Here is a 27272-nt window from a genome sequence, read left to right as displayed (position 1 = left end):
TAAAAAACTTGCTTTTGTCCAGGTTTGGCATAAGTACTTATTACCTCTTTATTATGTTATATATATGTATGTAGTATAATGTATATATATCACCAAGTATAATATTGTGTAAAGCTGAATAACAATGTGTTTGATGTTATATGTTCAATTATACTACATGTAGATTTCCCTCAAATAAATAAATGATTTTACACTTTCAATTGAAATAATACAATCGTACTTGAGCATGCATATATGCGTGTGCTGTATCCTCAAGGGTACCCGAGAACTGTTATGATTCATGAGCGGACATGATTAATAAATATACAACAGATGGAAACACGTGTAGAAATCCTCTTAAACTATAGTAAACAGAAACTATGGGTAATTTATCCGATGGACCGTTAAAAGTGAATATCCGGTGCACAGTCTCTGACCCAGCGAGCCAGGGATGGCCAGGCACCTTTTCAACGACAAAAATGTCCATGCGATTATGACCAAAGCAAGAACACTTCTGTGGTGTCGATAAGAATCTCTTACGAATTTTGAGTTGGTCAAAGATAACTTTTCTTGCCACATCTTCAGCGCATTTTTTTTAAATTAGGAGGCTCGTATGACTCCATGCCCATGGACTCTTACAGTGGCAGATGGCTCTCAAGTGCGATGTCAGACTTTTGAGAATTGGTACGCTTTTTTCTTGAACCCAAAGTTAAAATAAGAATTGGTTCGGAAGTACTTCAGTCAATTGTGGAACGACGGACGTAGAGGTGATACGGGTGGAATTTCGTATTCTAACTCGATGTCCGATGACGAAACTCAGCTGAATGTATAAATCGGAACAACTCTGAACACTCTCCACAAAGGAGTCTAGCCTAGTCTAGTCTTTTTGGCTACCTTTTTACAATTGACCAAAAATTGTGGTTATACGCAGCTCTTTAATCTATTAATATCGGCTTACGGCGTTAAAGCTTTGCCCTCACCGGCCCTCTTTAGCCTGATGATGATGAATGATGTCATTGCTGAGCTAAAAAGAATAGAGTCGGATGTCTCTGGGCGATATGTTAAAATAGCTCAATTATGCCGTTGACATTCTCAGGGGCTGAAGAATAATAGAAATAAATCTGATGTTGTTTCTGGTGTTTAGGTATGGTCCGGAGAACAAACCGAAGATTGTGTAAAGGATGACCTTAAGAGAGTGGAAGAATTCCAAAGGTTTAGTAGCGTTTAGTTTTAGTAGCGCTTCCGCAACAAAAAAAACTAATTTCTTTGACAGGGTGAGACGCTCCAAGATTCCAATAATCGAGGCTGTCTTGCAGTTCTATATTTGGACAATTCAACCTGAATTGTGATAAAAATCGCCATGTGACGTATTATAACTTTAATTTATAATTTATGTGACTGAATAAAGATATTATTATTTTTAAAATGTTAAAACAAAGAAAATTATCATGTTCCGGGAAATATTGGCACAAAACTGCATCCGTGACTCATTGTGTCTGTTCACCACAAGGTTTAGACAACAGATATTTATTTTCGTTTAAAGTCAGTGACCTGATTCTAACGAACTTTTAGTATAAAAATTTGGTAAGCATTTATAAGGGCACTTCAAACCAGCATCAAATCCTACTTATATTATAAACGCGAAAGCTTGTAAGTATGGATGCTTTCACGTAAAAAATACGAATGGATTGTAATGAAACTTTACAATAATATAGCTTATACATCAGAATAACACATAGGCTACAAATTTTTAAAGATATTGTGTAAATTGTCCAAAATATCAAGTAAGCGGGAAACAATCTACCATCTGCGAGCTATTCTGGCGTGCGCTGCCAGCTAAACCTAACTCTAAACCAGCTAGAGTTACACATATGTCATGTATGTTGGAAATGTTTATCTTAAATAGTCAATACCATTAGTAGTTTTTTTCTACGCTACACCAATATAAGCTACTCGAAATATTAATCCTGCACAGACGAAGTCACGGGCACCAGCTAGTAGTATAATAATCAGGGTTGGCATATTTCAACCATGTTTTAAATCACACTTGAGTTGAGACTTTTATAAGGTGTTATCAGTCAGAATTAATATGTAATGAAATGAAACAGATAGAAAAGCAGAAATTTTATGAAATTCATAAGTAATTCCCCACTGGTAAAATCCCGTTAGTTAAATCTCTAACCGAAAGAAAGTAATTCAATAGAAAAGTTCTTTTTATCCTCATTTAAATATAAAAATGGGGTTCTCCCAATTTATAGAATGGAATTCGTAGTTTATATGAAAGTCATAAAATGTTCGCAACGACGCACCTAACGACGCGACGAAGCAACATAACATTGTTTGGATAGTTTTTTGTAAATATTAAATATACTATGGCGAATTTGATCTCGTCTAGAAATTAAGAATTTTTATCGAATTAATTGGAAATAGTGGTAAACTAAAATGAACTTGATTAAAATGTTAGTGTTTATTATATTAAAAAAAATCAACCCTGAGTGTAGTATTATGGCAATATTTAAGTTACTAAATTGTGAAGTTAATGACTAAACATAATTCATGAACATGTCACTATATGTTATATGTTAACGTAAAATTGTAAAAACCGTTAGATTGTAATCTATCTCGCGAGATTATAAACTGTCGAAAGATTGTGAACCTCAGCGTACTGCTTACAATTTAACGTATTATTATTCGGTAGATTGTACTACACTATCTTAGTTATCATTCAAACTTCTTTGGTCAATTACAGATTAATTTTACTTCCCAACAATTTCATATAACTACCGAATAATAATACGTTAATTTGTAAGCAGTTCGTTGAGGTTCACAATCTTTCGACAGTTTATAATCTCGCGAGATAGATTACAATCTAACGGTTTTTACAATTTTACGTTAACATATATATTATACACCAATGGCGATACATATTTACAACCTTTAAAAGGCGATCAACCTTCCGCATGCCGCGGTGCTGTTAATTGATAATCAAAAAGATAAATTATTGCTTTCTGATAAAATTACATACAACAACCATAATAATAACTACTTAACTAGAGAGCATCGAAGCAGAAAGTATCCACTAAGTATCTCTCGTCCAAAAATATGTCTGTTTCACTGATCAATTTTCTACCCTACAATAATAAACCAGAGCTTACATATATCCAAGACAATATTTTAATAGCGCGTTTTAAGCTCCTACTAGCGCCACCTTGTGATACGTTGTGTCAAACAACTTATATAAAATAAACGTGTTTCTAAATAAGTAAGAATAGTAGAAAAATCTTTTCTTTTTTAACTCATAGTTGAATAATGACTGCTAAACGTATTTTTAAACCTAACCATCTCGTTTCAATATGAACATGTACTGTGATTATTTAATTTACTAAACAAATGTAATGTCAAAATTATTTAAATCACCAAAATTAAATTCGCAATTAAAAACACAAATAAACGATAAAAAACAATTGATTCGTATCCTAGGTCCGGTTAGGGTAAACGACCTTTACGTTTTAAGGTCAAATACCTGCACAAAACATTTGAACGCTTTTTGCGTGAATCTTTCTTTTGCTAACTGTAGCTTTTGAACGATTTTAAGCTAAAAAAACTCGCTCATAGAATGTCAAACTCAGGAAGCTGATGTATTAACTTACTAGCGTCGAAGATGTATATGATAACATTATATGTTTATTTATAAAAGCTTTCCAACGCTCTGCACACTGATACATTGGTACATGAAAAATCATATTAAAATATCATGTTTAATATGACAAGCACTTATAGGCAAACTTAAAAAACACAAAGTGATAAAAAATTTTTTTTATAAAAACTGAACTAAAATCGATATCTAAGTATGAGGTCTGCAACTATGGATATCCAGACCTGCTAGTTTATCAGAATGCTCAATCTGGATATTGGTGAGTTTTGGCCAACTCAAAACCACATGTTACTAATGAAGATTTCAAAAATATTTGATCATACTTGACTATCAATCAATAAAAAAACAAAAGAAGTCTCAATATCTGCTAATATACAATGAAACATAATATATAATATGTAATGGTCTACTCGGTACAAAAAAACAAATAGGCCATAATGTCAAAGAAGAATGTTCGAAGACTATAATATGTTTAACTAATAATTAAATTCCATGGTTATATATAAAGTAGAACATTAAGGAATTAAGGGGGTTACCAAAGAGGATGTGAGGAAATATTTGAAGAAGCAGGAAGACTTTGACTTTGATTAACAGTAACAATTTAGTATTTTCTTTAAAATATTAAGTATTAATTGTCATTTGTTTAAGGTTTAATTTCAGTTTTCTTTTTTGGGTCTATACTTATGTTTTCTGTTTCATATATTTTATTTATCAATGTAATCTGTTTTGGCTTTGTATATTGTCTGTTTTGTTTCATAATATGGATATGTGTTAGCTGCAAGATAACTAATAAATAAATAAATAAAAAGGTGGCAACAATGAGTTACCACCAGGTAGTAATAATAATTTACCACCAAGCACACTCTTTTAAAAAAAATATATTTTCAAAACCCATATGAATGATACCAATATAGATGGCGCTGAAATCAATACTTTAAACCAATACAGTAACAGTTTACAGTAAACCGATGCATGCATTGTACAGTTAAAAAGAGAACGTTTAAAAAACACCACGAGGTTACAGACCTCTTCGTATTGCAAGTAAAATCGTAGTGATGTATTTTATCGATAGATTGTAGAACCCGCTATACTATTGTTTATTGCTTCTTTTAATTGAGAACCATTATTTTCAAATGTAAATAACAAATAACAAAGTCTATAATAAACAATAGAATGTGTTGTAAGTAGTAACTATCATTGTCAAGTGTATAGCTAATGCATACAGTGACAACTTAATAATGGACAATAACAATTAATTGTCTTACGAAATCTTTGCGAAACTAATTGTATATTAAAATGTGTTTTTTGTCAGTTCTAATCCCGATCTAGAAACTAAATTTTTCCATATTTCCACGCCCTATTTACACGATTAATTTAAACTGCAATTAAAAAAAGGGGGCAAAATAAAAGAAATAAAAATAAAGGGCAGGAGGCTCACTTGATGTTAAGTGATACCGCCGCCCATGGACACTCAATGGCGGAAGCCTCGCAAGTGCGTTGCCAGCCTAACTGCGATGCCAAATTACCGATTGCCGATGCCAAATTTGATTTGATAACTTCGAGCGTAGTATGTATAAAGATATCTAGACATCGGAAACATTATTTTCATCTTAATTTTCACCCTTTTACATTAGGGGACCAAGAAGCGTATTTAACGAGTCTACATCCAACTTAAGTAGCACTTAAGTGTGGTTTATAAGAGGGATAATTATAAAAAAACAACCTTTAAATAAACTATGATTTTTTTATTTGAAATTTGTTGAGTAATGTCAAAAACATTACGGTATCTATTTTATATACATATATATAAAGTCGTTTCGTGTAGATATAAGCATATACAGTCAAAACCGGTTATAACGACATTGAAGGGACCGTATAGTTTCCGACGTTATATCCGATAGTCGTTATAAGCAATGTCATATATTATATATACACAAGTATAGTTTATATGTATGTACACTATCTACAAGTTATATTATCATAGTTATCTATCTAGAATAGGTAGGTATGGGTTATAATATGGTATGTTAATATTATAATATGTAAACGAGTCAAAAAAGAAGCAAAAATATTTATTACGAAATAATTAGGTACAAAAGAAATCAATCATTTTGGTCTGTTTTTTTTTAGCCCAGTCTCAAATATTTTTTGCATTTTACGTTTCATACATCTCAAGGTATGAGTATCACCAGTATCAAACTGTTCGTTAAAGGCAACAAATTTTTGCAAAATTGTTACAGCGTTAAGAGCCTCCGAAATCGTTGTTGGCTGAAACTGTTCGTTGGGAGAAAGTGCGTAGGTAATAATATGCCTAAATATTCATTCAACGCCTCTAAATAAGATTTAAAATCGTTTGTATAAAATTGTATAAATATATATATAAAATTTCGTCGTTGTAAGCGATATGTCGCTGTATCCGATGTTGTTATAAGCGGTTTGTTTACTGAATAGTTTACTAGGGATTCGGACGGGACCATACAATCTGGTTGTAATAACCGATAGGTCGTTGTAAACGATGTCGTTATAAACGGTTTTGACTGTAGGTACATATTACTTCGAACAAAAAGTAGTCACTCACTCACAATTCACTTATGTAACTTTGAACTTTAATTTTCCTATTTCGCAGTTGAAAGGAAAACTTTCCACAACATTTTATTTATCACAATTTCCTTTAAATAATCGTACTAATCGGAGTTCTTAGTTATTAAATAAAAACTATTACAGATAAGTGGTTATATTGGCGTTAAAACCAATATATGTAAATTATTAAAAATAGACCGTGAGTGAAATGTCGTCATCTCCATACAAAGCCCAACCCATCCCACGGAAAACGTCACTTAGCAAAAGTCAACGGGCCCTGTATTTACGAGATATACAAAACAACTACGCATTAAGCGTATGGTTTAAAAACCCCGAGGTTGTAGACCTTTCGAAGGGTTAACTAGAGATGTCTCTTTATCGATAATTGTAATTATTCGCCGGATTCTATAAACAACTTCAACCAGAACTTTTTAACAAAACTAGCTGACTCGGCAAACGTTTTTTTGCCATATCAAGTATAATAAAAAATAGGGGTTGATCGTAGAGGGGTGACAATTAAGGGTTGTATGTACTTTTGTATGCTGTACCATAAAAAAATTAAAACAAATAAAATTTCTAAAAAATAAAAACTTTTTTTTGGGGTTGACACCCCTTATCACTTAAGGGTTTCAGTAAGTGCCGGCTAGTGCCGATTCTCAGACTTACTGAATATGCATAAAAAATTTCATAAGAATCGGTCGAGCCGTTTTGAAGGAGTATGGGAACGAACATTGTGACACGAGAATTTTATATATATAATATATTAGATTACTCCCTGATTGCAAGACGAAAATTACATATTTTTATACAAAATTTATATAATTTCTGGTTATAGCATAACATTTAATAAATACACACGCTTTTAATAATCTTTTAATGTCAGGGCCATGGTACGCAGTGTCTTTTCTTTGTTTCAACTTTGCATTAAATATTACAGCTTCCTGTATGTACAATTTACAATTTAAATAAATGTTATACTTTTCAATATTTAGTTCACTGTTTTTTTTTACATAATAATATATTAAGAGGCAAACGCGAGGCAAGTCTACGGGACGCCCAAAAAGCCCAGTCATCACAGCGTATGGACACCCTTTGAGGGAGGAGTATACTCTTAAACAATTGGAGGTTATATCTCCCTCTCTCTCTCCACCGGGAGAGAAAATGAATGAATGTCTCTTCGTAAAACGCCCTAATTTGGCAAGCATGTGCAGCGGATATAATATCTAGATTGTAATGTTGAACTAGCGGTGACTACGACAGGTAGAGTCGCTCAACTGTAGACTTAAATATGCTTCCATCATCTACAGCACAATGTATAGTCCAATCAATAAAGGCCAATTACAAAGAACAGCGCCTGAGGTCACAGAACTCTTCAAAGGGCCACGACACGGGCTAAAATTGGAACAGGACGATTAATAATTCAACATCGATTGTATTGCCCACTTTGCGATAACTGGATCGCTGAAGGCATATCAGTCTGATATAATGTGAGCCCCTTATAACGCGGTAGGAAATCACGTTGTAGGAGCAGTCTCTGTAAGCCCCTTATAACGCGGTAGGAAATCACGTTGTAGGAGCATTCTCGTAACACTGTTTTTTTGAACAATTCAAAATCTAGGAACACGAATTTAATAAAGTTAATTTAGTTTAATTTTATAACACAATTGAATGTGACAAATCCTTATAAATTTCACCCTACAGAAATAAAACTTGAGAAACGTGCGCGTTATAGGGGGAAATACGGCATCATATGGGACACGGGAATCGCGTTATACGGGGGATTACTGTATGTATATATACTACCAGCTTCAGTACGATCACGTAAGAAAAAGGCTAAAAGAAAAATCCATTCTCTTCACATTTGTATAGTTATAAAAATGGTGGCCATGACGCTATAGATAATATTATTATGACACAAACAAAGCCCGTGTCCACGTGTGGGCAATGGCGTGACTCAATTGAACTCGTTAGGCCCTTTGTATAACTGGGTGAATGATTCAATTGTTTTCTTCCTTATGTCAAACCGTAAAATATATCAACGCAAAGAATGCTGATCTGCTCCCTAATGGAGAAAATAATGTCTAGACCCTCCAACCTTTTTAGGCTCTCATGATAATTTGTCAATCTAATATAGGCAAATAGGTGATCAGCCTCCTGTGCCTGACACACGCCGTCGACTTTTGGGTCAAAGGCAAGCCGGTTTCCTCACGATATTTTCTTTCACCGTTTAGCGTATGTTAAATGTACGTAGAAAGAAAGTCCATTGGTGCACAGCCGGGGAAATAAGCCTCAGACCTACGACCTTAGGGATGAGAGTCGCACACTAAAGCCACTAGGCCAAAACTCGCTCACCAATGTCCAAAACGATGATAAACTTTAATTTGCATTAATTGTTGCCTTGTAATTCTTGGCCTAATTTCACCATTTAACCACTCCTGTCTCACGAGTCACGACACCGCTCATGATTCATCAATTATCACTAACGGCATTTTAAATATTTCAATTTTAACGATAACCCTGAGACCAGACAAAAAACCGCGTGACCCACGATCTAGATCTAATTATAGGTCATTGTCATCTGACCCATTGAAATTCAACATTTGATAAAATTTTGTTAAATATAAACTATTTTTATATCAATAGTATGTTCCAGGTGAGGTCTATGTACTATGATAAACTCATTGATAATTATAGAGTTTAATCAACTTTTCCCTATATAATATTTACTACATAGGGAGTTCCTTTAAATTAAATTCTTTCACACATATTTAATTCACACATCCTTACACATATTTTTGTAAAAAATGGTTGTGGGTGTGTACCCACAACCATTTATGCTTTAGTTTTATTTTGTTTATTACTTTAGTTTAGTCATAGTATGTAATCTCTTTGAATATTTTCTGTCCTCGATGAAAGGCTGGTGACCTGTTACCACAGGACTTCTAGAGTTCTATTATAGGCACCAGCCTCTCACAAAGATAGTCAACACCTGAAGCATGTTAACTCAAAAAATGCAATATTGTGGAGAGGTAAATAAATTTATTATATATTGTGGAGAGGTAAATAAATTTATTATATATATTTACGGATAAAAATTTAAAAACACTAAAAATTTGTCTAAGTTCATTTTGTTTTAATAACACATAGGTATACGTACAACTGAATGATCGTGAACAGACAACATTTAAAAAAGTTGTTAGTTTTTAATCACATTTATAGAAAGTAGGGACCAAGGTTCGATATCCGGAAGAACTTAATCACGACTAAAATAGGACAGCAATAGACAGATTGTGGGCAATCACTGCAACACACACAGTAAGTGGGAGACACTGCAGTACCAATAGCGAAATTCTATATATTTCCATTGCGTGTTATATTCGCATGAGCGTTAACTCCCGCTAGGCAATTAATAAATTAATGTTAAATACATCCTTCTGACGAAATAGGAAGCAAACGATACTAGGCCAAGGCCTGAATCATTACTTAAAGTAGTAGTAGTTTCTAGCCCTATATGTGAAAGGAAAACTACAACGCAACATCAGAGTAAGTATCTGTGTCTGAGATGTGATAGAATTGCACCGGCTGTCTTGAAATGCTGAAATTATTTACCAAAAATACAATAACTAATGACATAGTTAATGGAGATAATGATACGGACATAAAACTTTTTAATGTATTTTAACCAACAGCTACGGTAAATGTAGGTGTTGTAACTTGTGACTTTGTTATCACAATATTGCATTTTATAACCACTTTAAAACAAAAAAAAATAATGAATTTGTATGTATATAAGAGAGAGAATAATCTGTGAGATTCTTGGCCATTTGAAATTTTTATAAATAATTATAACTTTATAATAGTTATTCTAGTCTATGTTTTAATTTTGTTATTATTATTATTTGAACTCATTAACTGTTAATTTTGCCCATGTGCATTGTATATACATATATGTACCTATGTAAAAAATCTTTTGTGCTGTGCATTATTTGCAGAGGCTTATTTTATATTGAATAAAATAACAGATTTGACAGATTAAATAGGTCACTAGATCAATACAATGTAGGTGGACTTGAGATAACATTGTTGTAATCAATCAGATAGGATCAAAATTCAAGTTTGTATTTTAGTAGTGGTATTTGATTTTTTCCCTTAAACATGAGTGCTATAGTATACTTTTATATTTAGTATTTAAAAGACTGTGTGTTTACTCTTATAATATTGTGTGAAAAAGAAACGTTTTCAAAAATATATTTAAAGCTTCCTAAAATCACCACGTGTTAACTGCGCATTGTTTTTTTCCCATCTGCAAATCATTAGGTAAATGGTCATTACAAAGGTCGATGATTTACAAAAACCGGATTAAAAAAACTATCGACACACGCCTTCCCTATTTACAACTTAAGCCAGCCAAGGTATATACATAACACTAGTTCACTCTTAACTTGAAAGAAATAAGAGCGCTTATCGTCAAAGAGTGCTAATAAAATAAAACAGCTGTTTTACCTGTTAGTGCCGTTAGGGATACCTGCCAAGTTATAAAAAAACCTGTCCACACCAGCTGATTTTCTATTAAAACTTATAAATAAATACCACGAAACTAACTTATCTATAGAATTCAGAATCGGTCGGATTATACGCTAAATTAACTTTCCACGGAAATCAACTAACAGAGCATTGTGCGAACAATACGGAAAAACGAATGATACGTGGTAGGGAAATCTAGGCATATGTTGTAATGCCTCCTGCATTACAGTGAAATAAAACAAAGACTCACCTTTTTTGAAGCAAGCTATAACATCTAACCCCACACGGAACACCTACGCTATAATATAACACTCCGAAAGTCGTGTCTTATTCTCTTCAAATACATTATGCACAGTTAACAAAATGTCGGGACGCGTAAACGCAGTCCAAATCTTAATTCAAGGTATTATAAACCGTTTCAAAGTAAGCGAGCGACCGATCAACGCTCGCCTCAACCATGAACTAAAAAATGTCAGCTGTGGTAAGTTCGTTCTGATTGGTAAATCGATTGAAAATCTCACAAATGAAATAAACTTTTCATCTATCTCCGTTGCACATTAGCCCTCTCTTTCTGACACTTTGTGGAAATTACTGTTTTACTAGGCATTTATACCTCCTGATACATTTTAAACTATATATGTTAATTTTTTTATTTTTTATGAATCATCCTAACAATCGTTACATTGCATTAAGTGTTCAAATCTTTTGTTTGGAATCATATGGAAAGTCCAAGGAAATGTCATCGAATGAGCCATGCTTATTGACAACCAAAACATTGGTTTTGATTGGTCCTTAGACAGCTGTTTTTGACGTTTGCTATTCTACTTTTTACTATTTCTTTAGCCGCTACTAGATGGCGTACAACCTTTATAATCAACAACAAAACAACACAAAATTATACTATTCTTTTAAACCTATAACTTATTAAAAATATTGTTTTAGTTTTTCATTATGTTTTCTCACAAAAATCCTTAACTTTAATGAGTTTCAGTTAAAAACAACGGCGTTTGTATCTACTTGTTGAATATTTGTTCAGATATTCATATGACTAAAAAGGAAGTGTGACCATGGCAACGATGTTGTTAAGCCTGTTATTAAAAGATGTAAAATATGAACAACTGTGAATTGACAGACCGTTCTTTTAGTAAGAGAGGAAGCGAAGTATTTATTGTAGATTAGAGGTATTATCCGTAATAACTTAACTAAGTGTTAAATCTAGTAAGTGAAATGCTGGAATCAGATGACTTATTAGCCAGAGAAAATGAATTCAAAAAACTTAATAAACAGCTGGAAAAGAAAACAGAAATACTAATGAAAGAAATCGAACAAGTTATGGTGAGATAACAAACATTGTTTATTTTTCGTAGTATCATTTAATATTCATTGCAGTTAAAATTAGTTTTATATTTATAATTCTGTTATAAAAGCCATGACAAAAAAAAAGTTGGTTTCTAAGATTAAAATAGAGTGAGTCTTTGTTTACAGTAGATGGTATACACAAATCCTACACATCTTTGTTTAATTCAAATAGCAATCAACTTCTTTTTATGTCCATATCTATAAATATTCACATTTAACTTGTTCAGATTATTATAATATCCATTTTAGGTTCAATTTTATTACTTGAACATTATATATCTTGTGTTGTAAGTATATTAAAATTGTAAAATTCTCTGGTCTACAGCAAAGACAGGACATATTTGCAGAATTTGCAGGTCCCTTATCCAGTCCTATAAACCACCATAGTAAAAGGCACTATTGTGATACACCTAGCATTAAAACATCAGACAAAATCTATGGAACAACAAAAACTACAGACAATGGGGCATCCAAAAAAATCAACAGTAAAAAGATTGATATTAGAAATGTTGATAATACAGATATGGAAATAAAAAAATGTGTAACAAATGTTTGTGAATGGTGCAATTTAAGTACTAAGAAGAACAATGATTTGGAATTTTTGTATGCTTTTGTCTCAGTTAATGTTAAGGATAATGTTTTGCCACAGTCATTTTTAAAGGGTATGTATCTCATTGTTTTGTTAGACTTCCATTCATAGTTTAAAAATTTACTAAATGTAGAGTTCATTTGGCCCTTTCTATTTATAAGGTTCACATTGAATAATTAATGAACAGATATCAGATTCAAAAACTTTGATTGTATTGCCAATTAAAACTAAACACTATATTATGAAACTAATCTGCATATTTATAACAACTAATCATATCACAAAATCTATTGTGTTTGACTCTTTTATAATACACATAACTTTTAATTTTATATTTCAGGTGGTGTGAATATTGAAAATGTATGCAAGTTTCTATCGGCCAAACTGAAATTGATGCAAGAACAGATTGACAAATTGCAAGCAAATATAGATAAAATGGTAAGATTTTCTAGCAAAAATGGTCCTCCATTGTTAAGTGTTTGCAGGCTTTTCTAATGTTTAATTAGTGCACATTAAACTCTAAGAAAATAAATCACATATTTAAACATATTCTCTTGCTGATAAAGCATACTAAAATGAGACATACACTGTTGTTATTTATGTACTATGTTAATTTCAATTGATACTTTTTATTTCTCTGAAAATCTAGGTCTTATATTTTTATTATACCTTATATTATGCTTTATATAGAAGGTACAATATATAAACGGGCCGGCGCACGTGATTTTACGTAATACCGCAATACATGGACACCGATAAGAGTACCTACCAGTAAGAGGAGGTTTTTAATGAGAATGACTTCAAAGAGGGGTAGCGACAAAGGGTGTTTTTTAGCCCAAAAATCCTCAATCCTCTTCCAGATGTGGACTAGATCATCTAATTTAACCCTAAGAAGACCCCAGTCCGAGACTCCAGGTAGCACAGTTTCAACTTCAGACAACTACCCGAGAAATTAACCCAGTGTAAAGAGTTTCCTTAGTTGCTAAGTAGAAACATATCTTTAATATACAGAAGAAATAGTTTCGGGACACTGCCATCCACAGCGTTCACGAGATTAAGGTCGGGGCTGCCCCGTCAATATGACCTAGCTCCTCTACCTGACCTAGAAACCTGGAAATTCAGTTGCATAATTTCTCGGGAAGGAAGCTTCGAAACAAGCTCTTTGTGCCACAGCCCAATCGAAGGCACCTTCCTTGTTGAATCAATTCAGTCTCTGCCTATCTATGTGTAAGATAAACGAGAATGTCACCAGCTAAGCGACCACATCCAGAGAAGTACTGTCAATCGCTAATCAGCTGGTGGCCCTCTAGGTATCTCGAGTGCTGCTTAATAATATGGTGGTTAATAAGGGTTCTTAGGATTTTGGAGAACAAGAATGTTATAGCTATTGGCTAAAAGGTGGACAAATCAGAGCGATCACCGTTTTCAGGGCGCCTTGAATAACACATCAGATTTTTTTTTATAGAACAGAGGGCAAACGGGCAGGATGGCTCACCTGATGTTAAGTGATTGACAGCCCATGAACACTCAATGACTGAGGGCTCGCGATTGCGTTGCCGCCCTTTTTAAAATACAGACGATTAAGTCTGTTTTTGTTTCAGTAACCTAGTTACTGTAAAACCACAGAGTAGAATTATGTTTTAGATGTTGTAATATTTAAAAAAAATGAATTTTTCTCAGGGTAAACAATGTGAGAGCCACATGACCCAACTGGCTGGATTGGAGACTGAAAGACTGACTTTGGTGAATAAGGCGAATAATTTAAGATCGGAAAATGCTGATCTCAAAGCAAAGTATGCTGCCTCCAATAATAGAATTAATGTAAGTTATCAATTACATACGAGGGCAGAGTTGGCCTAGTGGCTTCAGCGTGCGACTCTCATCTCTGAGGTCGTAGGTTCGATTCCCCATTGTCTTAGACCCAAAAGGTCGACGGCGAGTGTCAGGCACAAATCAAATCAATCCCACCCAGATGTTAAAAGATTGTAGCGCCGTTGATTTTTTTTATAAATTACATATTCTATTATAAAAACTAAAAAAAAATTTTTTTTATTCAAATACCCCACACATTTCTTAACCTTTTTACTATTAAATTTTTTGTATCAGTTGAAGAGCCCTTTTTATCCCTGAAATGGAAATATGGGTTCGAACAGGCCAACGGCTTAATATTGTTAGCTTTTAATATTTATTAAATTAAATTCTAAACATATTTTATGAAACATATTCTTAAGAATCTTGCTACAAATGCGCATGTGCAATAGTTACTCATTTGACTCGTTCGGTTGTTTACGAATTGTTACGAATTGACTCGAATAACTGCCCGAATTGGGATGGTCGGGTCGGAGTAGGGAATAGATTATAAAAGAGGTTGTAAAACATGCGCACGGGCAATTCTATTGTTCAAGTTTGAAGTTATAGAGTTTACGTTAAATCAGTGAAGTGAATCAAGTCATCATTGGAGTGTTTAATTTCCATCTCTAAGAACTAGATCAACTAGCCTTTACAATATACACTTTAAAAAAGTGCTATCTATGAAGCGGGCCTCCCCGATGCGATGAAAACGTATCTTAATCAGACAAACAAAAATTTAATTCTTTTACACACTGTTGAGGATGTATATTATTTTCGTAGGTATTATTTGTCTGGCATATTAAATATATTTCAGGAAAAGGACCGCCTATACAAGGAACAGCGAAGTCTAGCGGACAAACTGACGAACGAGGCTAAAAGCTTGCGATATAAGAACGCGAATGTCGAAGCGCGTTGTGCTGCTCACGAAGAAACGATTGCGACGCTCAAACAACAACTCGAAGCCTCCAAAATGGCTGAAAAGGTAAGAAATACGTGTCTATGCTTTCAGAATAACATGTTTTTATCTAAATCGAAGTCAGAAATTATATCCTCATTTAGATTAATATTGTACATTTATAAACGTTTCTCTCTAAATTTACATTTACTGTCGGTTTTTTTGTATTTCTCCTCAAGACAAGGAAACATTACAATAATATCCACTTTATCGTATTCAACGAAGAGCTGTTCGAATAGTTCACGACCAATCCCTTTCCGAGCGGCTTAATCCCTTGGCGTTGCGTAGAGATGTGGGGTCACTCTGCATCTTCTACCGCATTTACCATGGAGAGTGTTCAGAGGAGTTGTTCGCATTAATACCTGCAGCTTTTCATTATCAGACATCAAAGCAGAATATGAAATTCCACCCGTATCACCTCAACCTCCGTCGTTCCACAACTGAGCGTTTTTAAGGCAGTTTTTGCCACCACCACTATGTGGAACCAGCTGCCCACTGAAATATTTCCGAACCAATTCGACTTAGGGTCCTGCACTCGCAAGCTCTCTGGCATTGAGTGTCCATGGGCGGCTATCACTTAACAACGAATGAACCTCTATAAAAAAAAATCTTTTTTCTAATTAGAAGGAAATATACTATAACGAAACAACTCACAAAAAATATATATATTTTGATCATTTCATTTGATCATGCAACAAATATTTACAATAAGTTTTAAATCTTTAGGAATTCCGCGACGCGACACGCAACCTCTCTGCGTCGCATCAGAATGCAATCTGCCGTTTGGAAGCGAAAGTGAAATGCCTGACTACCCGCATTGACAAGCAAATGGCTCTCATAGACAATCTGAAGAAGCAGAACGCGTTGCTTGCCACGGAGGGCGCTTTGAAGGCGTTGGAGAGAGATTATTATGATTTCTTAAATTCTGATTTGTAGTTGTATATTTCTTTATACGTGATATAAATCTATATTTCTCTGACTATAACATTCTAAATTGCTTGAAATTGTATAATGGTAATAAAAAGGCGTAGTTTGTATTTTTAATAATACTACCGGAAAAGACTGATTCTTTCACTATTTTTATTCCGATCTAATGCAACCGGAAAGCTAATATAGAATTCCAGCCCTTAATTCAATATTAAGAGATGTTGGCGATATTTAAACTTACTTATAAATTTCCTCTCCTATTGACAACACGGAGTCAGTGAGGCAATTATGGGAGCTACCCTCCTTGGAATGTTTTGCTTTGTCTACCTTTAGTTCTTTCTAGCTTTAAAATAAGTGCTTATCCATCGATGAAGCTTCACGCCAGCCACGTGTCTTGCCCAATTAAATTTTTTAAAATATATAATTGCATTTAGCAATTGCATGAGTTAAATTTTAACGAAGTGGTTGCTGTCGAATGCTAGTCCATAAGTATATTTAAATAAATATTCCCTTACATTTCCAATGTTTCATTTAAAAAAAGCTTTTACCTATTATGTAGTCTGTTGATGTTTATGATAAACAGTTTCGTTACATATAATTTTTAACCATTTAATTATAAGTTTAACCGCTACGAGTGTTAGTTTCTTTCTAGTTTTCGGTCTACGCCCTTGATTTGGTAACGGATTGTAAATTGTAATTAAAAGCCTTACAATTTTCTAAGTAAATTTACTGTGATTAGATAGGATTTTTTGTTAGAAAGCTTGTTTTTCGGCGATGGTTCTTAAAGGTGTTTTATGAAAATCGATTCAGTCGATTGCTAAATGGGGGATGAAAGTAATTTATATGGAGTTGAGAGATTTCCAAACATTATCTATGTATAAATATTTCTGTTTATCACAGAAATTATAGTTTAAGAATATTTCGCAACACATATATGTATTTGTTACTAAATATGTTACAATTCTAAGAAAAGGTTGAGGATAAAACTGATATGTGTGTTAGTATATATTTTAGTTACAAAGTGGAGTGACCATACGTTTATTTTTTCTCATTTTTATCTTTTTGTAAGGTAAATAATTTTTTGTTAAGAAATCTCTTAATAGAAAAAAAGAGTAAAAGCTACGGTTCCAATTATTTGCAAGCCTTTCCATCCCACTTCGTGGAACCAGCTGCCCACCGATGTATGTGACTTAGGGTCCTTCAAGGGCGTATCGATTCTTAAAAGGCCGGCAACGTACTTGCGAGCCCTCTAGTAATGTGAGTGCCTATGGGCGACGGTATCACTTAACATCAGGTGTGGCTTCTGCTACATAAAAAAAGAGAAAATCTAGAAACCTTTTACTACGCAGACTTTAATATTTGAACTTCTTTGCGGTTTCTGAACTCTATAGGAACCTTAAACATCTAATGATGGTGCAACCTTTATTCTATGATGTCAAGGCTCTGGCAAATCAATATTTAAATCGTGGTCAACATTACATCATCTCATAGAAATGCATAATGACTCACAAGTACGCAAAACCACATAAATTACAGTCACATCTTGCCCTCTTGATAACGTGACCTTAAATCACTAGAAGCAAATATTACGCGTTGGAAGAAACATCGATTCATTATTTTTCATTGTTATTTATAATGAGGTTGCTAGGGTTATTGGTTTTAATCGTGTCGGGGGTGTGTTTCGTGAATTGCACGCATTTGGTGGTCGGAAATGTAGCTGATAGAGTAGTTCTTGCCCATCACGAAGACTTTGAATACAATGCCATGCCATTCTTCAAGAGGATCAAATCTTTCTTTTATTCCTCACCTACCAATAAACCTATACGGGTGAGTTTTAAAATTTATTTACGCGATAAATTCTCGCGGTATTACTCGTGTAACATGATTATGAAAAAGACGACTGCGTAAAATGGAATGCAAAGTTAATAAAGGTTATCTGTTTCATGTTTTATAAGAATCAGAATTAAACTATACTTCTATACTATACATATATGATCATAGATGGAAACATTTCGACGGTTGTTGTTTGAACTATTCTTGAATAGTCAAAAAATAGACTTTTTGTGCATAACAGAGCACTGGCTAAAAAAATATGAAGTTTTGTTTAATTTTTGTAACCACAGGGTTGGTAGTGTGTTTTGCAGAGAAAATGCAATTCATGGTGGCTCATTAATCCTAATAAGTAAAAAACTTAAATGCAAAGAAAGAAAGGATATTATCAGCCTCTCTGTAGAACTAACTATTGAAATCTCCTGTGTGGAACTGGAGCAATTCATTGTTGTATGTCTATATTGTCCTCCATCAGCTGTCTATAATAATGTTGAAAATGTATTAGAGGAGATATTGTGTAAATTAGTAAAGTGTAATAAAGGGCTAATTGTGTGTGGGGACTTTAATGTCAATTTACTTTGTCATTCTAATTCAAGTGTACGCATACTTAGTCTTTTTCGTTCATACAATTTAATAAATCAATTTCATTCACCCACAAGAATAACAGCTAGCACCGCAACTTGTATAGATAACATATATAGTGACATAGCCCCTTTGAATGTTTGTATTTTCAATAGATTTAAATCTGATCACACTGGTCAATGGTTTGAATTCCAATTAAGGAAACAAAAAACATGTAAAAAGAAGAAAATTGTGATAACTCCTATTACAAATGACCGTTTGGACAGATTTAGAGAAGCATTGGTCTATAGAATGCCATTTCTGTGTGGCAACTCATCCCCTAATAATTTATACAATACTTTTTTTGGATCATTTATTGATGAATTCAAGAAAGTATTTACTCAAAAGACTTTATTGGTCTCTGAGAAAACAAGTTTCTGTGACTGGGCAAATGAGGAGTTACACAGGAAAAGGTTAAAATTATATGAAATCTATGACGAAATGCAATATAACACTAGTGTGGAATTTAGGGAATATGTTAGGTTGTATTCAAATAATTTCAAAAAAGATTGCAAAACTGCAAAGTCTCAATATTTAAGTTCAAAAATAAAAAATAGCATGGATAAAGTAAAAGCTACCTGGAAAATAATAAATGAAGAATCAGGTAAAACGTCTGACAAACGAACTGATTATATGTTAAAAGTTAAAGGGAAGTTAATAAAATCTGACCCAGAGGTAGCTTCTTCTTTTGAAGAGTTCTTTACAAATGTACCACTAAATACGACCAAGTCCCTAGATTCTTCACCTGCTGCTGCGATCTCATTGCTAGAAAAATGTGTACCTGAATGTAATATTAAATTTCAGTTTAAACATATAACTTGTAATGATATCGTTAAAACTTTTAAGCTTATTAATTTAAAAAAAAGTAAAGATATATGGGGTATGTCAACAGTCATTTTAAATTCCGTTATTAATGTAATAAGCTCTGAATTGTCTATAATTTTTAACAGCTGTATCGATTGTGGAGTCTTTCCGGACGAAATGAAATTAAGTAAGATTACACCGTTGTTCAAGGCAGGTAGTGAGTCTGATCCGTCAAACTTCAGACCTGTTTCCGTGCTCCCTGCGTTGAGCAAAGTTTTTGAAAAGATAATGCTAGACCAGCTTTCTTTACATTTTAATAAAAATAAACTCTTACATAATAAACAGTATGGTTTCACTAAGGGTCGCTCCACAATCGATGCCGGTGTGAAGTTGATTTCGGACATATTTAACGCCTGGGAAGAATCATATGATGGAGTCGGCGTCTTTTGTGACCTGTCAAAGGCCTTTGACTGTGTTCATCCTGATATACTCGTTGGAAAGCTTCAACACTATGGCGTTGATGGCAAAGCTTCCAGCCTGATGAATTCATATTTAAAGGGAAGGATCCAAAGAGTTCATGTCAATGGAGTCACCTCTCCGGGTTCGCAGGTATCAATGGGCGTCCCCCAAGGATCGATTCTCGGGCCTTTCTTATTTCTGATTTACATAAATGACCTCCCATTCTTTGTCAACGAAGTTCATGAGATGGTATTGTTTGCTGATGACACTTCACTTCTATTTAAAGTGAATAGGACTAACGTATTATTGGACGATGTAAACAATTCTATCTCTCGTATAGTTAACTGGTTTAATGTAAATAACTTATTGCTTAATGAGAATAAAACAAAATGTATTAGATTTACAACTACTAGCGTAAAGCGAGATATTGGTAACCTGAAAATTAAGGACAGTGAACTAAACTTTGTTGACAAAACTGTTTTTCTAGGCATAACAATAGATAGTAAACTCCAATGGGGCCCACACATAGAGACTCTTTCGAATAGGCTGAGCTCTGCAGCATATGCAGTAAAGAAAATCCGACAGTTTACTGATGAGGACACGGCTAAAATTGTGTATCATAGCTACTTTCATAGCGTTATGTCGTACGGCATTTTATTGTGGGGTGCTGCTGCAGAGGTTCAATCCATATTTGTGCTGCAGAAGCGGGCTGTTCGGGGTATTTGTTGTGTTTCTCCGAGGGAGTCGGTACGGAATAAGTTTAAGGAATTAAATATTATGACACTATCTGGTCAATATATTCTTGAAGCCTTGTTGTATGTCCAAAAAAATGTAAACGATTTTAAAACAAATGGTGACTTTCACCAGTATAATACGCGAAATAGAACTAATTTGAGTGTACGACCAACCAGGCTCCAAAAGATAAATCACTCCTTATATGGAAATTGTATTCGTTTTTACAACAAACTCCCAAGCGCAATTAGAGAATTATCACTAAATAAATTCAAAGTCCTCGTTAAACGAAAATTAATCAACAAAGCTTTTTATAAATTTGAGGACTACTTAAATGATCCTAATCCTTGGGATTGAATTGCTCCAGTTCAAACAATTTGTATGACAATACTTGGCGATTAAAAAGAGTGGCGGAAAGTTTCTTGCCAGTTCTTCTTACCCGCTCTACGCCCTTGACTTGCGAACTGGTAGTAAATGTAAATTTACGATTAATTTAACTTGACTATTCAAAAGTGTACTTAGTTACCTACTTGAATAAAGATATTTTGAGTTTGAGTTTGAGTTTGAGTTTGAGTTACACTGATAGGTTTTAGACACATAAATTCAAAAAATCATTTATTCATATAGGAACGTCAAAAAATAAATATATATGAAATGGTTCTAAATTTACATTTACTCCCAGTTGTACCAAATCAAAGGCGTAGAACGGAAGAGAAGAACTGGCAATAAACTCTTCGCTACTCTTGTTACGTCACGACAACATTTGTTATCTGCTGACTTTGTATTTTAATCTAAGATAGCAAAAATTCTCTTCAGGGTATACAAGCATTGGACAACGACCACAGTAAGGCGTCAGTGAACATAACGGCGGGTGGAATTGGCTATCCGTTTGTTAACTTACGAATCAAAAGCGAGAGGGGAAGCAGACTGAGCTACGATATTGGAATTTATGTTAGCCCAGATTTTATTTAACAAATTTGATACTTTTTTTTAATAAACACATACAAATAGCATTTAGCGATGTTTTATTTATTAAAACTTAAAAAATAATAAGTTTATTTATTAATTATTATTATTAATATGTAGGTTAAGAATATTGTAGATACTGTATACTTGTGTGTTGGTAATACATATTTATGTAACTAACATAAATTATTAGGGATGCAATGGGCGGCCTTATCGCTGACAACCGATCTCGTCCAGGCAACCGGTAGTAAGGAAAAAAAATACTAGGGTTTTAGTTTTGACACTGGATGGAATATACTGCGTTTTGTAGTTTTCTTTCGTTGCTATTGTGTACAGCGCCATCTGGCGGTGAAACGGATATTGCAACAATGCCAATGTACAATGCCTCTAATTTACTTACTATTGTAAATTAATTAAATCATTATGATCCTTTTTTATTGATTTTTTTGCAGACTGTGCCATCATTTATCCGGGCGTATTTCTCATGTCTGTGTTATATATGTAATATAATATACCTTCCCTATTAATAAATAAAACAACAATTTTATTACCAATTTATTAAAAAAGAACCGTTATAAAAGTTTAGCAAATCGGCAAAAAACGCGACAATTTGTTTTAAAATTGACAATTTTTTGCGCATAAAATACAATATTTATAGCGTTTAGCATATATAGTTAAATAGGTGAACAGTTAAGGTGAACGCGAATCCAACAGTGATTTAATTATACAGTATTTTGGAAAGTTTACATATAACTTGGACGATTTAGACATTTCTTTCCACGAATTCTCCAATTGAGTCTGAATTATTCCAACATATTGTCGAATAAAAACAACTTCAGACCCATCGGTTTAAGCGCTTCAAAATTTATTGATATATCATACATTTAAACTATTAATTCCCATATCCTTGCTATATGTTGTAACCATACTTTAACTATTACATAACATTTTCTGTAGACATTCTTCATCGCATACAAATTGAAGATATAAAATCTTGGTGTTGAGCGGTTTCATAAAACAACAACTTTCACCAACATTGTCTCAAAACGTTTCCACATTTCTTTCTGTGAAATGATAAAAGACCTCCTGACAGAATGGTATCAATCTAGACAATCGATACGGCCATTGCACATTAAAATGGCCATAGGATTATATAAACCAACAAAACATGGCCATCACGAGTTGTACGGCCTTCGGGACTGATAGTCACTGCTCCTCCGGCTGCTCTTCGGGGTTCTCCGGTGCCTCCACCTCTTCACGGGCCCTGACCGGCTCCAATTCTGGAAAATCAAATATAGGAACCACATGACTAAATAAATTGTTAGCATTCTTATTGTTTTATAACGATATTTTTATTATTATTTAAATTCTGAGCCACAGACAAATCGATTAAATCGTTTTGGCCGCGTTCAATCTCTCACCGGTAACAGGATCTGCAGTAGCTTCAGCCAAATTAGTGACGGATTTCGATTTAAAACATTGGAAGTCCACATGTCGGCTTTTAGCTTCCTCCTTCTCCCAGGACATGTGAATAAAGGGCCGCTGCACATAGTTGTATATCACTTCAGCGCGGCCTCCCGGCCTTTTGCGGACTTTCTCCTTGTAAGTAGGGTAGCCTTCGACGCCTAAACGGATTTTCTTAAGACCGCGCTCTTTCATTACTTGTTTCGCGACGTCTCTGGAAAGATTTGATTGGAATTAATTATGTACTAGCTAAATACAACAGCAGTACAGTGCACATAAACAAAATGTAAAATATATCAGTAATGCAGACTAAGTGTCTTTTATTTAATGAGCTGGTTTAACAAATTAAACAAATTTATCTACTTACAATTAAAAATAATTGTCTTTTTGTTGTTTAATTTCTACATAAACTATGCAAACAATCTATTAAGTCAGGTCTAAACATACCTTAATTAAAATGCGACACTGCAAATATTTTACAATAAAAAAACAAATTATCTCGATAGGCCGCTAAACGATCTTAAATCCGTCAAGTAAAGCTATAAGTAGAAGATACAAGAAAGAAGAACCAATATAGTGGTTAGTAGTAATTGGTGAGTATATAAATTTTTAATTTTTACCCATCCTGTTTCAAAATGAAATGTCAATAACTGTTTTTATGACATCAAATTTCAATAAGTTATAGCCTAAACATTCCTTCAACCTACACATAATGCATTGGTGAAAACTGCATATAATATGTACAGTTTTATAATATGTATATGTTCAGTTAATAATGGTTCAGTATTTTCAAATAAACAAACCCTTCAGCTTGTTACATATCCATTGCACTCCCTTTGCCCCGCCTAGCCAATACCTGTACCCCTCTTAAGCAACACCGTTATAAAAGGAAATGGACAATAGAGATCAGAAGCTTTTGATCGGATACCTCACATCGGACCAGTCAATTCTCAACTAGTTAAGTTTATAATATAGATTATTTGTTGTGCACCTAATATCGGGCCGATTAAATAGTTATATTTAATTAAGTCTTAATTATTGTACTAGTGATTAATTAAAGTAATTTAAATACATTTTGTTTTTTTTTTAGGATTCACCGCTGGCCCTCACTTAATTAGCTCTATAATAGATTATACATAATTATAAACAAAGGATTGTAAATAGTTAAAGATTCTTACCTATTTTCAATATACTTAAAGAATCGGTACAATGGAGTGGAAAGTACTGTTTGACTGTACTCATCTCCCATTTGGGGAGGATACTCCTCATCCCATTCCACGGAGTCATCATCCAATAGCACTACTACATGGCACTCTCTGTCACCACGCTGAGCAGATTCCACCATCAGTGGTAGAATAAGACGCTCCAGGAATGTCTCAAATTGACGGCGAGCTCCTTCATTTGATAGTTCATGAAGAAGGCCTCTGAGATTCTAAAAGGTTTTTTATTACTTTGTTTTTTTAAGTATACGTAATTTTATAGTATATAAAACAAAATTATTTAAATTGTTAAGCCAATTACGCAGTCCACCCCCAAAGGTTTCAAAAAACTCAAGTCATATTTAATTAATAAAAATTACAATTAATGTTATGTCAAAACTATGAGATGTTAGGACTTTGAATACACAGAAAATATAAAAAGAATGAGGTTCCACAGGGTAACAAATGCTGACACCATGCAATGTGAGGAATGTGTAACTTTTATGCATTGCAAAATGCAGATTCCATGGTATAGAGTTATGTAACAATATACCATAACTAATAACAGTGTACTGTTCAAAATAGAATAATAACAGTTATGGATGTAACCTCACACTATGTATGTATGCTTGCAATTCAAAATATCATTAATAAACGTAACACACTCACCTGACACCTCACAGTATTGGCATCAAAAGGCACCAGGAGATAATCACAAGCCTCCCTTAGCTCTTGCACAGAGACTGTTGGAGGGCAGCGGATAGTGCCACCTCTATAGTACTCTAGAATTGCTCTGAACACTGTGGCCGAGATGCCCTCAGCCACTTCATATTCTCCACGCTCATTGGTATGTGTGAAGTCTATGCCTATAATTTAATTAATACATATATAAACCAGTTAGCCTGTTATTTCTGTATGTATATCTACTATATTTCTATATATGGTAGTATGTCTTTTTATATGTAAATGTTAACAATTTAATAGTAACTCATTGGTTTTAGAAGTAATAACTTCTGTGCTTTGCTCATAAACTACATATAATATTTTAGAAAATTTACAAATGAATGGCTTATCAATAAAGCAATATATATATGTATATGTGTTGCCACAGCTAAACTATTTTTAATTACACACTCAATGCAATCTGCATTGAGCTTATCAATTGCTGTATGACCTCTTTAAAGATTATTATACATAAATATAAATTAATGTATATACAAGAATGCAATAACATTTATCAGATTTTTTTCTCTTAAAATGCTATACACTTAAATAGTTTGGGAATTATTATGATTTTTTTAATTTAAGACACTTGAACAAAGTATTAATTTGAACCTTTCTAAATTAAAATTATACAGTTATGACAAGTCATTTAAATTTGGAATTTAGGTAGTCAGGAAATAAAAAATCACCTATGTTGACAAAGTCTTAAGGCATATCCACTTAATCACTTAAACATCTATTTGTATCTGTTATCTTTTGATAGAGATGTATATGAAACGCAATAGGACTGTTATGAAGTTATTAAATAATTTGATAACATCAAAGATTAGATAGGAATTAATGGATGATGGAAAATAAATATTGCACCACATGCAACATATTCATTTAAAATTGTATTGTTAATTTCAAAGTAATTATGTGTTTAAATGCATAATGATCAGAGTTTTATTTTCTTGTCCCTTGATTATTTAGATTATATAGATATTGTAATTTTTTACTGGTAAATCATATCAGTAATCAATATATTAAGTGCATAATTATGCACTCTTGCTCTCTAATTTAGTTCACCTACATAACAGTACTACTTCACATTCAATTAAACATTAGAGTTCTTAGGAGTGTTTGATTTTACCTGAACTAAACATTCTTCCAAGCATTGTATTTGGATGTGCAGTGAATTGAGCAGGATCAACAACAAATCTAGTATTATCAACTACTAAAGTTATTCTGTCTTCACCGATGGGATTCTTCTTGTCTATCTTCGGTTCTTGACTGGAAGTGGATGGTATAGGTGCATTAGGAGACTGAGTTTTCGACATCATATTTGGTCTACGTACGTTAGAAATGTTGCGTCTAGATAATCTCTTGCGACGCTCTTCGCTGTCCCTTCTATACTCCTCTGTATCACTACTGCTGTCTGGGTAGAAGAACGGACGTCTGGAATCTAACATGGCCTGCTGGCCCCTCGCCTGTGTATCAGACATGGAAGCACGCTCGTATCGAGCCCTCACATCACGCTCGATGCTTCCTTGCCTACGCCTTAACGTCGGCTGAAAATGTTTGGCTTTCGTTGTATTAAAATAAAATAAAAACACGAGAACAAAATGGAACAAAGGTGGGACGAAGATATTCACGAATAGACAAGATATAAGTCAGACTGCAGACAAACAGTTTGAACTTTTGAAGTTTAAAAGACTTGACGTCTTTTGAATTACGATTCACAGCGATCTAACAGCAAGTAACATTTATTGTCAAGTGTCAACAAGGTTATAGACTTCTTTTTTTCGCCCATGGCGCAGGCTATAGTCTTTCGACCATACTTATAGACTTCTATTTTGTGCTTTAACGTAAAAGAAGTAGAAGAGATCTAATTCTAATTTAAAATGGTCATGTTTGTGTACGATAGCGTAATAAATAAATAGTGTATTCTACCACATAAATGATAGTACTTTTATACTGATAATTACGGCAATTCGTGCAAAATTATTCCCAAACCATTCCAAAATATCAAAAATGCACAACGTTAATATTCAAGTTTTCACTTGTGCCGTCACT

The 27272-nt window shown here is 33.6% G+C and overlaps 4 protein-coding genes across 5 annotated transcripts in view; 2 read left to right on the top strand and 2 right to left on the bottom strand.

Annotated features, from left to right (window-relative positions):
* Positions 1-11214, bottom strand: part of LOC125055180 — a 33810-nt gene extending 22596 nt beyond the window's left edge. Inside the window, exon 1 of the mRNA XM_047657478.1 lies at positions 10989-11214. The gene's annotated coding sequence lies outside the window, so the exon portion shown is untranslated. The remainder of the gene's footprint in view (positions 1-10988) is intronic.
* A 398-nt stretch (positions 11215-11612) lies between these two features.
* On the top strand, positions 11613-16935 carry LOC125055194 (testis-expressed protein 9-like). 2 transcript variants are annotated; one of them, XM_047657522.1, is made up of 6 exons: positions 11617-12073; positions 12423-12759; positions 13027-13124; positions 14367-14507; positions 15352-15519; positions 16219-16935. In XM_047657522.1, exons 1-6 carry the CDS (start codon positions 11966-11968, stop codon positions 16426-16428), a joined length of 1062 nt encoding a protein of 353 aa, XP_047513478.1. In that variant the 5' UTR covers positions 11617-11965; the 3' UTR covers positions 16429-16935. The 2 variants fall into 2 exon arrangements, with proteins under 2 accessions (XP_047513479.1, XP_047513478.1); XM_047657523.1 differs by lacking the exon at positions 14367-14507 and having other exon boundaries at positions 11613-12073.
* Positions 16936-17989: 1054 nt separating this feature from the next.
* Positions 17990-21878, top strand: LOC125055204. Its single transcript, XM_047657538.1, has 2 exons — positions 17990-18246; positions 21682-21878. Exons 1-2 carry the CDS (start codon positions 18055-18057, stop codon positions 21835-21837), a joined length of 348 nt encoding a protein of 115 aa, XP_047513494.1. The 5' UTR covers positions 17990-18054; the 3' UTR covers positions 21838-21878.
* A 495-nt stretch (positions 21879-22373) lies between these two features.
* LOC125055192 (BTB/POZ domain-containing protein 10) lies at positions 22374-26895 on the bottom strand. The gene is made up of 5 exons (XM_047657519.1): positions 26350-26895; positions 25164-25360; positions 24474-24727; positions 23253-23509; positions 22374-23111 (listed from the first exon to the last, which is right to left on the bottom strand). The coding sequence occupies exons 1-5, from the start codon at positions 26699-26701 to the stop codon at positions 23038-23040; spliced, it is 1134 nt and encodes a 377-aa protein (XP_047513475.1). The 5' UTR covers positions 26702-26895; the 3' UTR covers positions 22374-23037.
* Between the last annotated feature and the right edge of the window lie 377 nt (positions 26896-27272).

Source organism: Pieris napi, chromosome 13 (genome assembly GCF_905475465.1).
Source record: "Pieris napi chromosome 13, ilPieNapi1.2, whole genome shotgun sequence".
In the NCBI taxonomy this organism is placed as follows: domain Eukaryota; kingdom Metazoa; phylum Arthropoda; class Insecta; order Lepidoptera; family Pieridae; genus Pieris; species Pieris napi.
Note: the sequence above shows the minus strand (reverse complement) of the source record. Positions and strands in the feature narration are given on the sequence as shown.

What these genes read in the sequence shown, in the direction of transcription:
- LOC125055192 (XM_047657519.1), bottom strand. Translation starts at nt 26,701, where the DNA reads ATGTCTGATACACAGGCGAGGGGCCAGCAGGCCATGTTAGATTCCAGA. An exon ending in CCAATACTGTGAGGTGTCAG is followed by an intron (nt 24,728 to 25,163) that starts GTGAGTGTGTTA and finishes AAAACCTTTTAG; the next exon opens with AATCTCAGAGGCCTTCTTCA. An exon ending in TACTGCAGATCCTGTTACCG is followed by an intron (nt 23,112 to 23,252) that starts GTGAGAGATTGA and finishes TTGATTTTCCAG; the next exon opens with AATTGGAGCCGGTCAGGGCC.
- LOC125055204 (XM_047657538.1), top strand. Translation starts at nt 18,055, where the DNA reads ATGAGGTTGCTAGGGTTATTGGTTTTAATCGTGTCGGGGGTGTGTTTC. An exon ending in CTACCAATAAACCTATACGG is followed by an intron (nt 18,247 to 21,681) that starts GTGAGTTTTAAA and finishes AATTCTCTTCAG; the next exon opens with GGTATACAAGCATTGGACAA.
- LOC125055194 (XM_047657522.1), top strand. Translation starts at nt 11,966, where the DNA reads ATGCTGGAATCAGATGACTTATTAGCCAGAGAAAATGAATTCAAAAAA. An exon ending in AAGAAATCGAACAAGTTATG is followed by an intron (nt 12,074 to 12,422) that starts GTGAGATAACAA and finishes TCTGGTCTACAG; the next exon opens with CAAAGACAGGACATATTTGC. An exon ending in CCTCCAATAATAGAATTAAT is followed by an intron (nt 14,508 to 15,351) that starts GTAAGTTATCAA and finishes AATATATTTCAG; the next exon opens with GAAAAGGACCGCCTATACAA.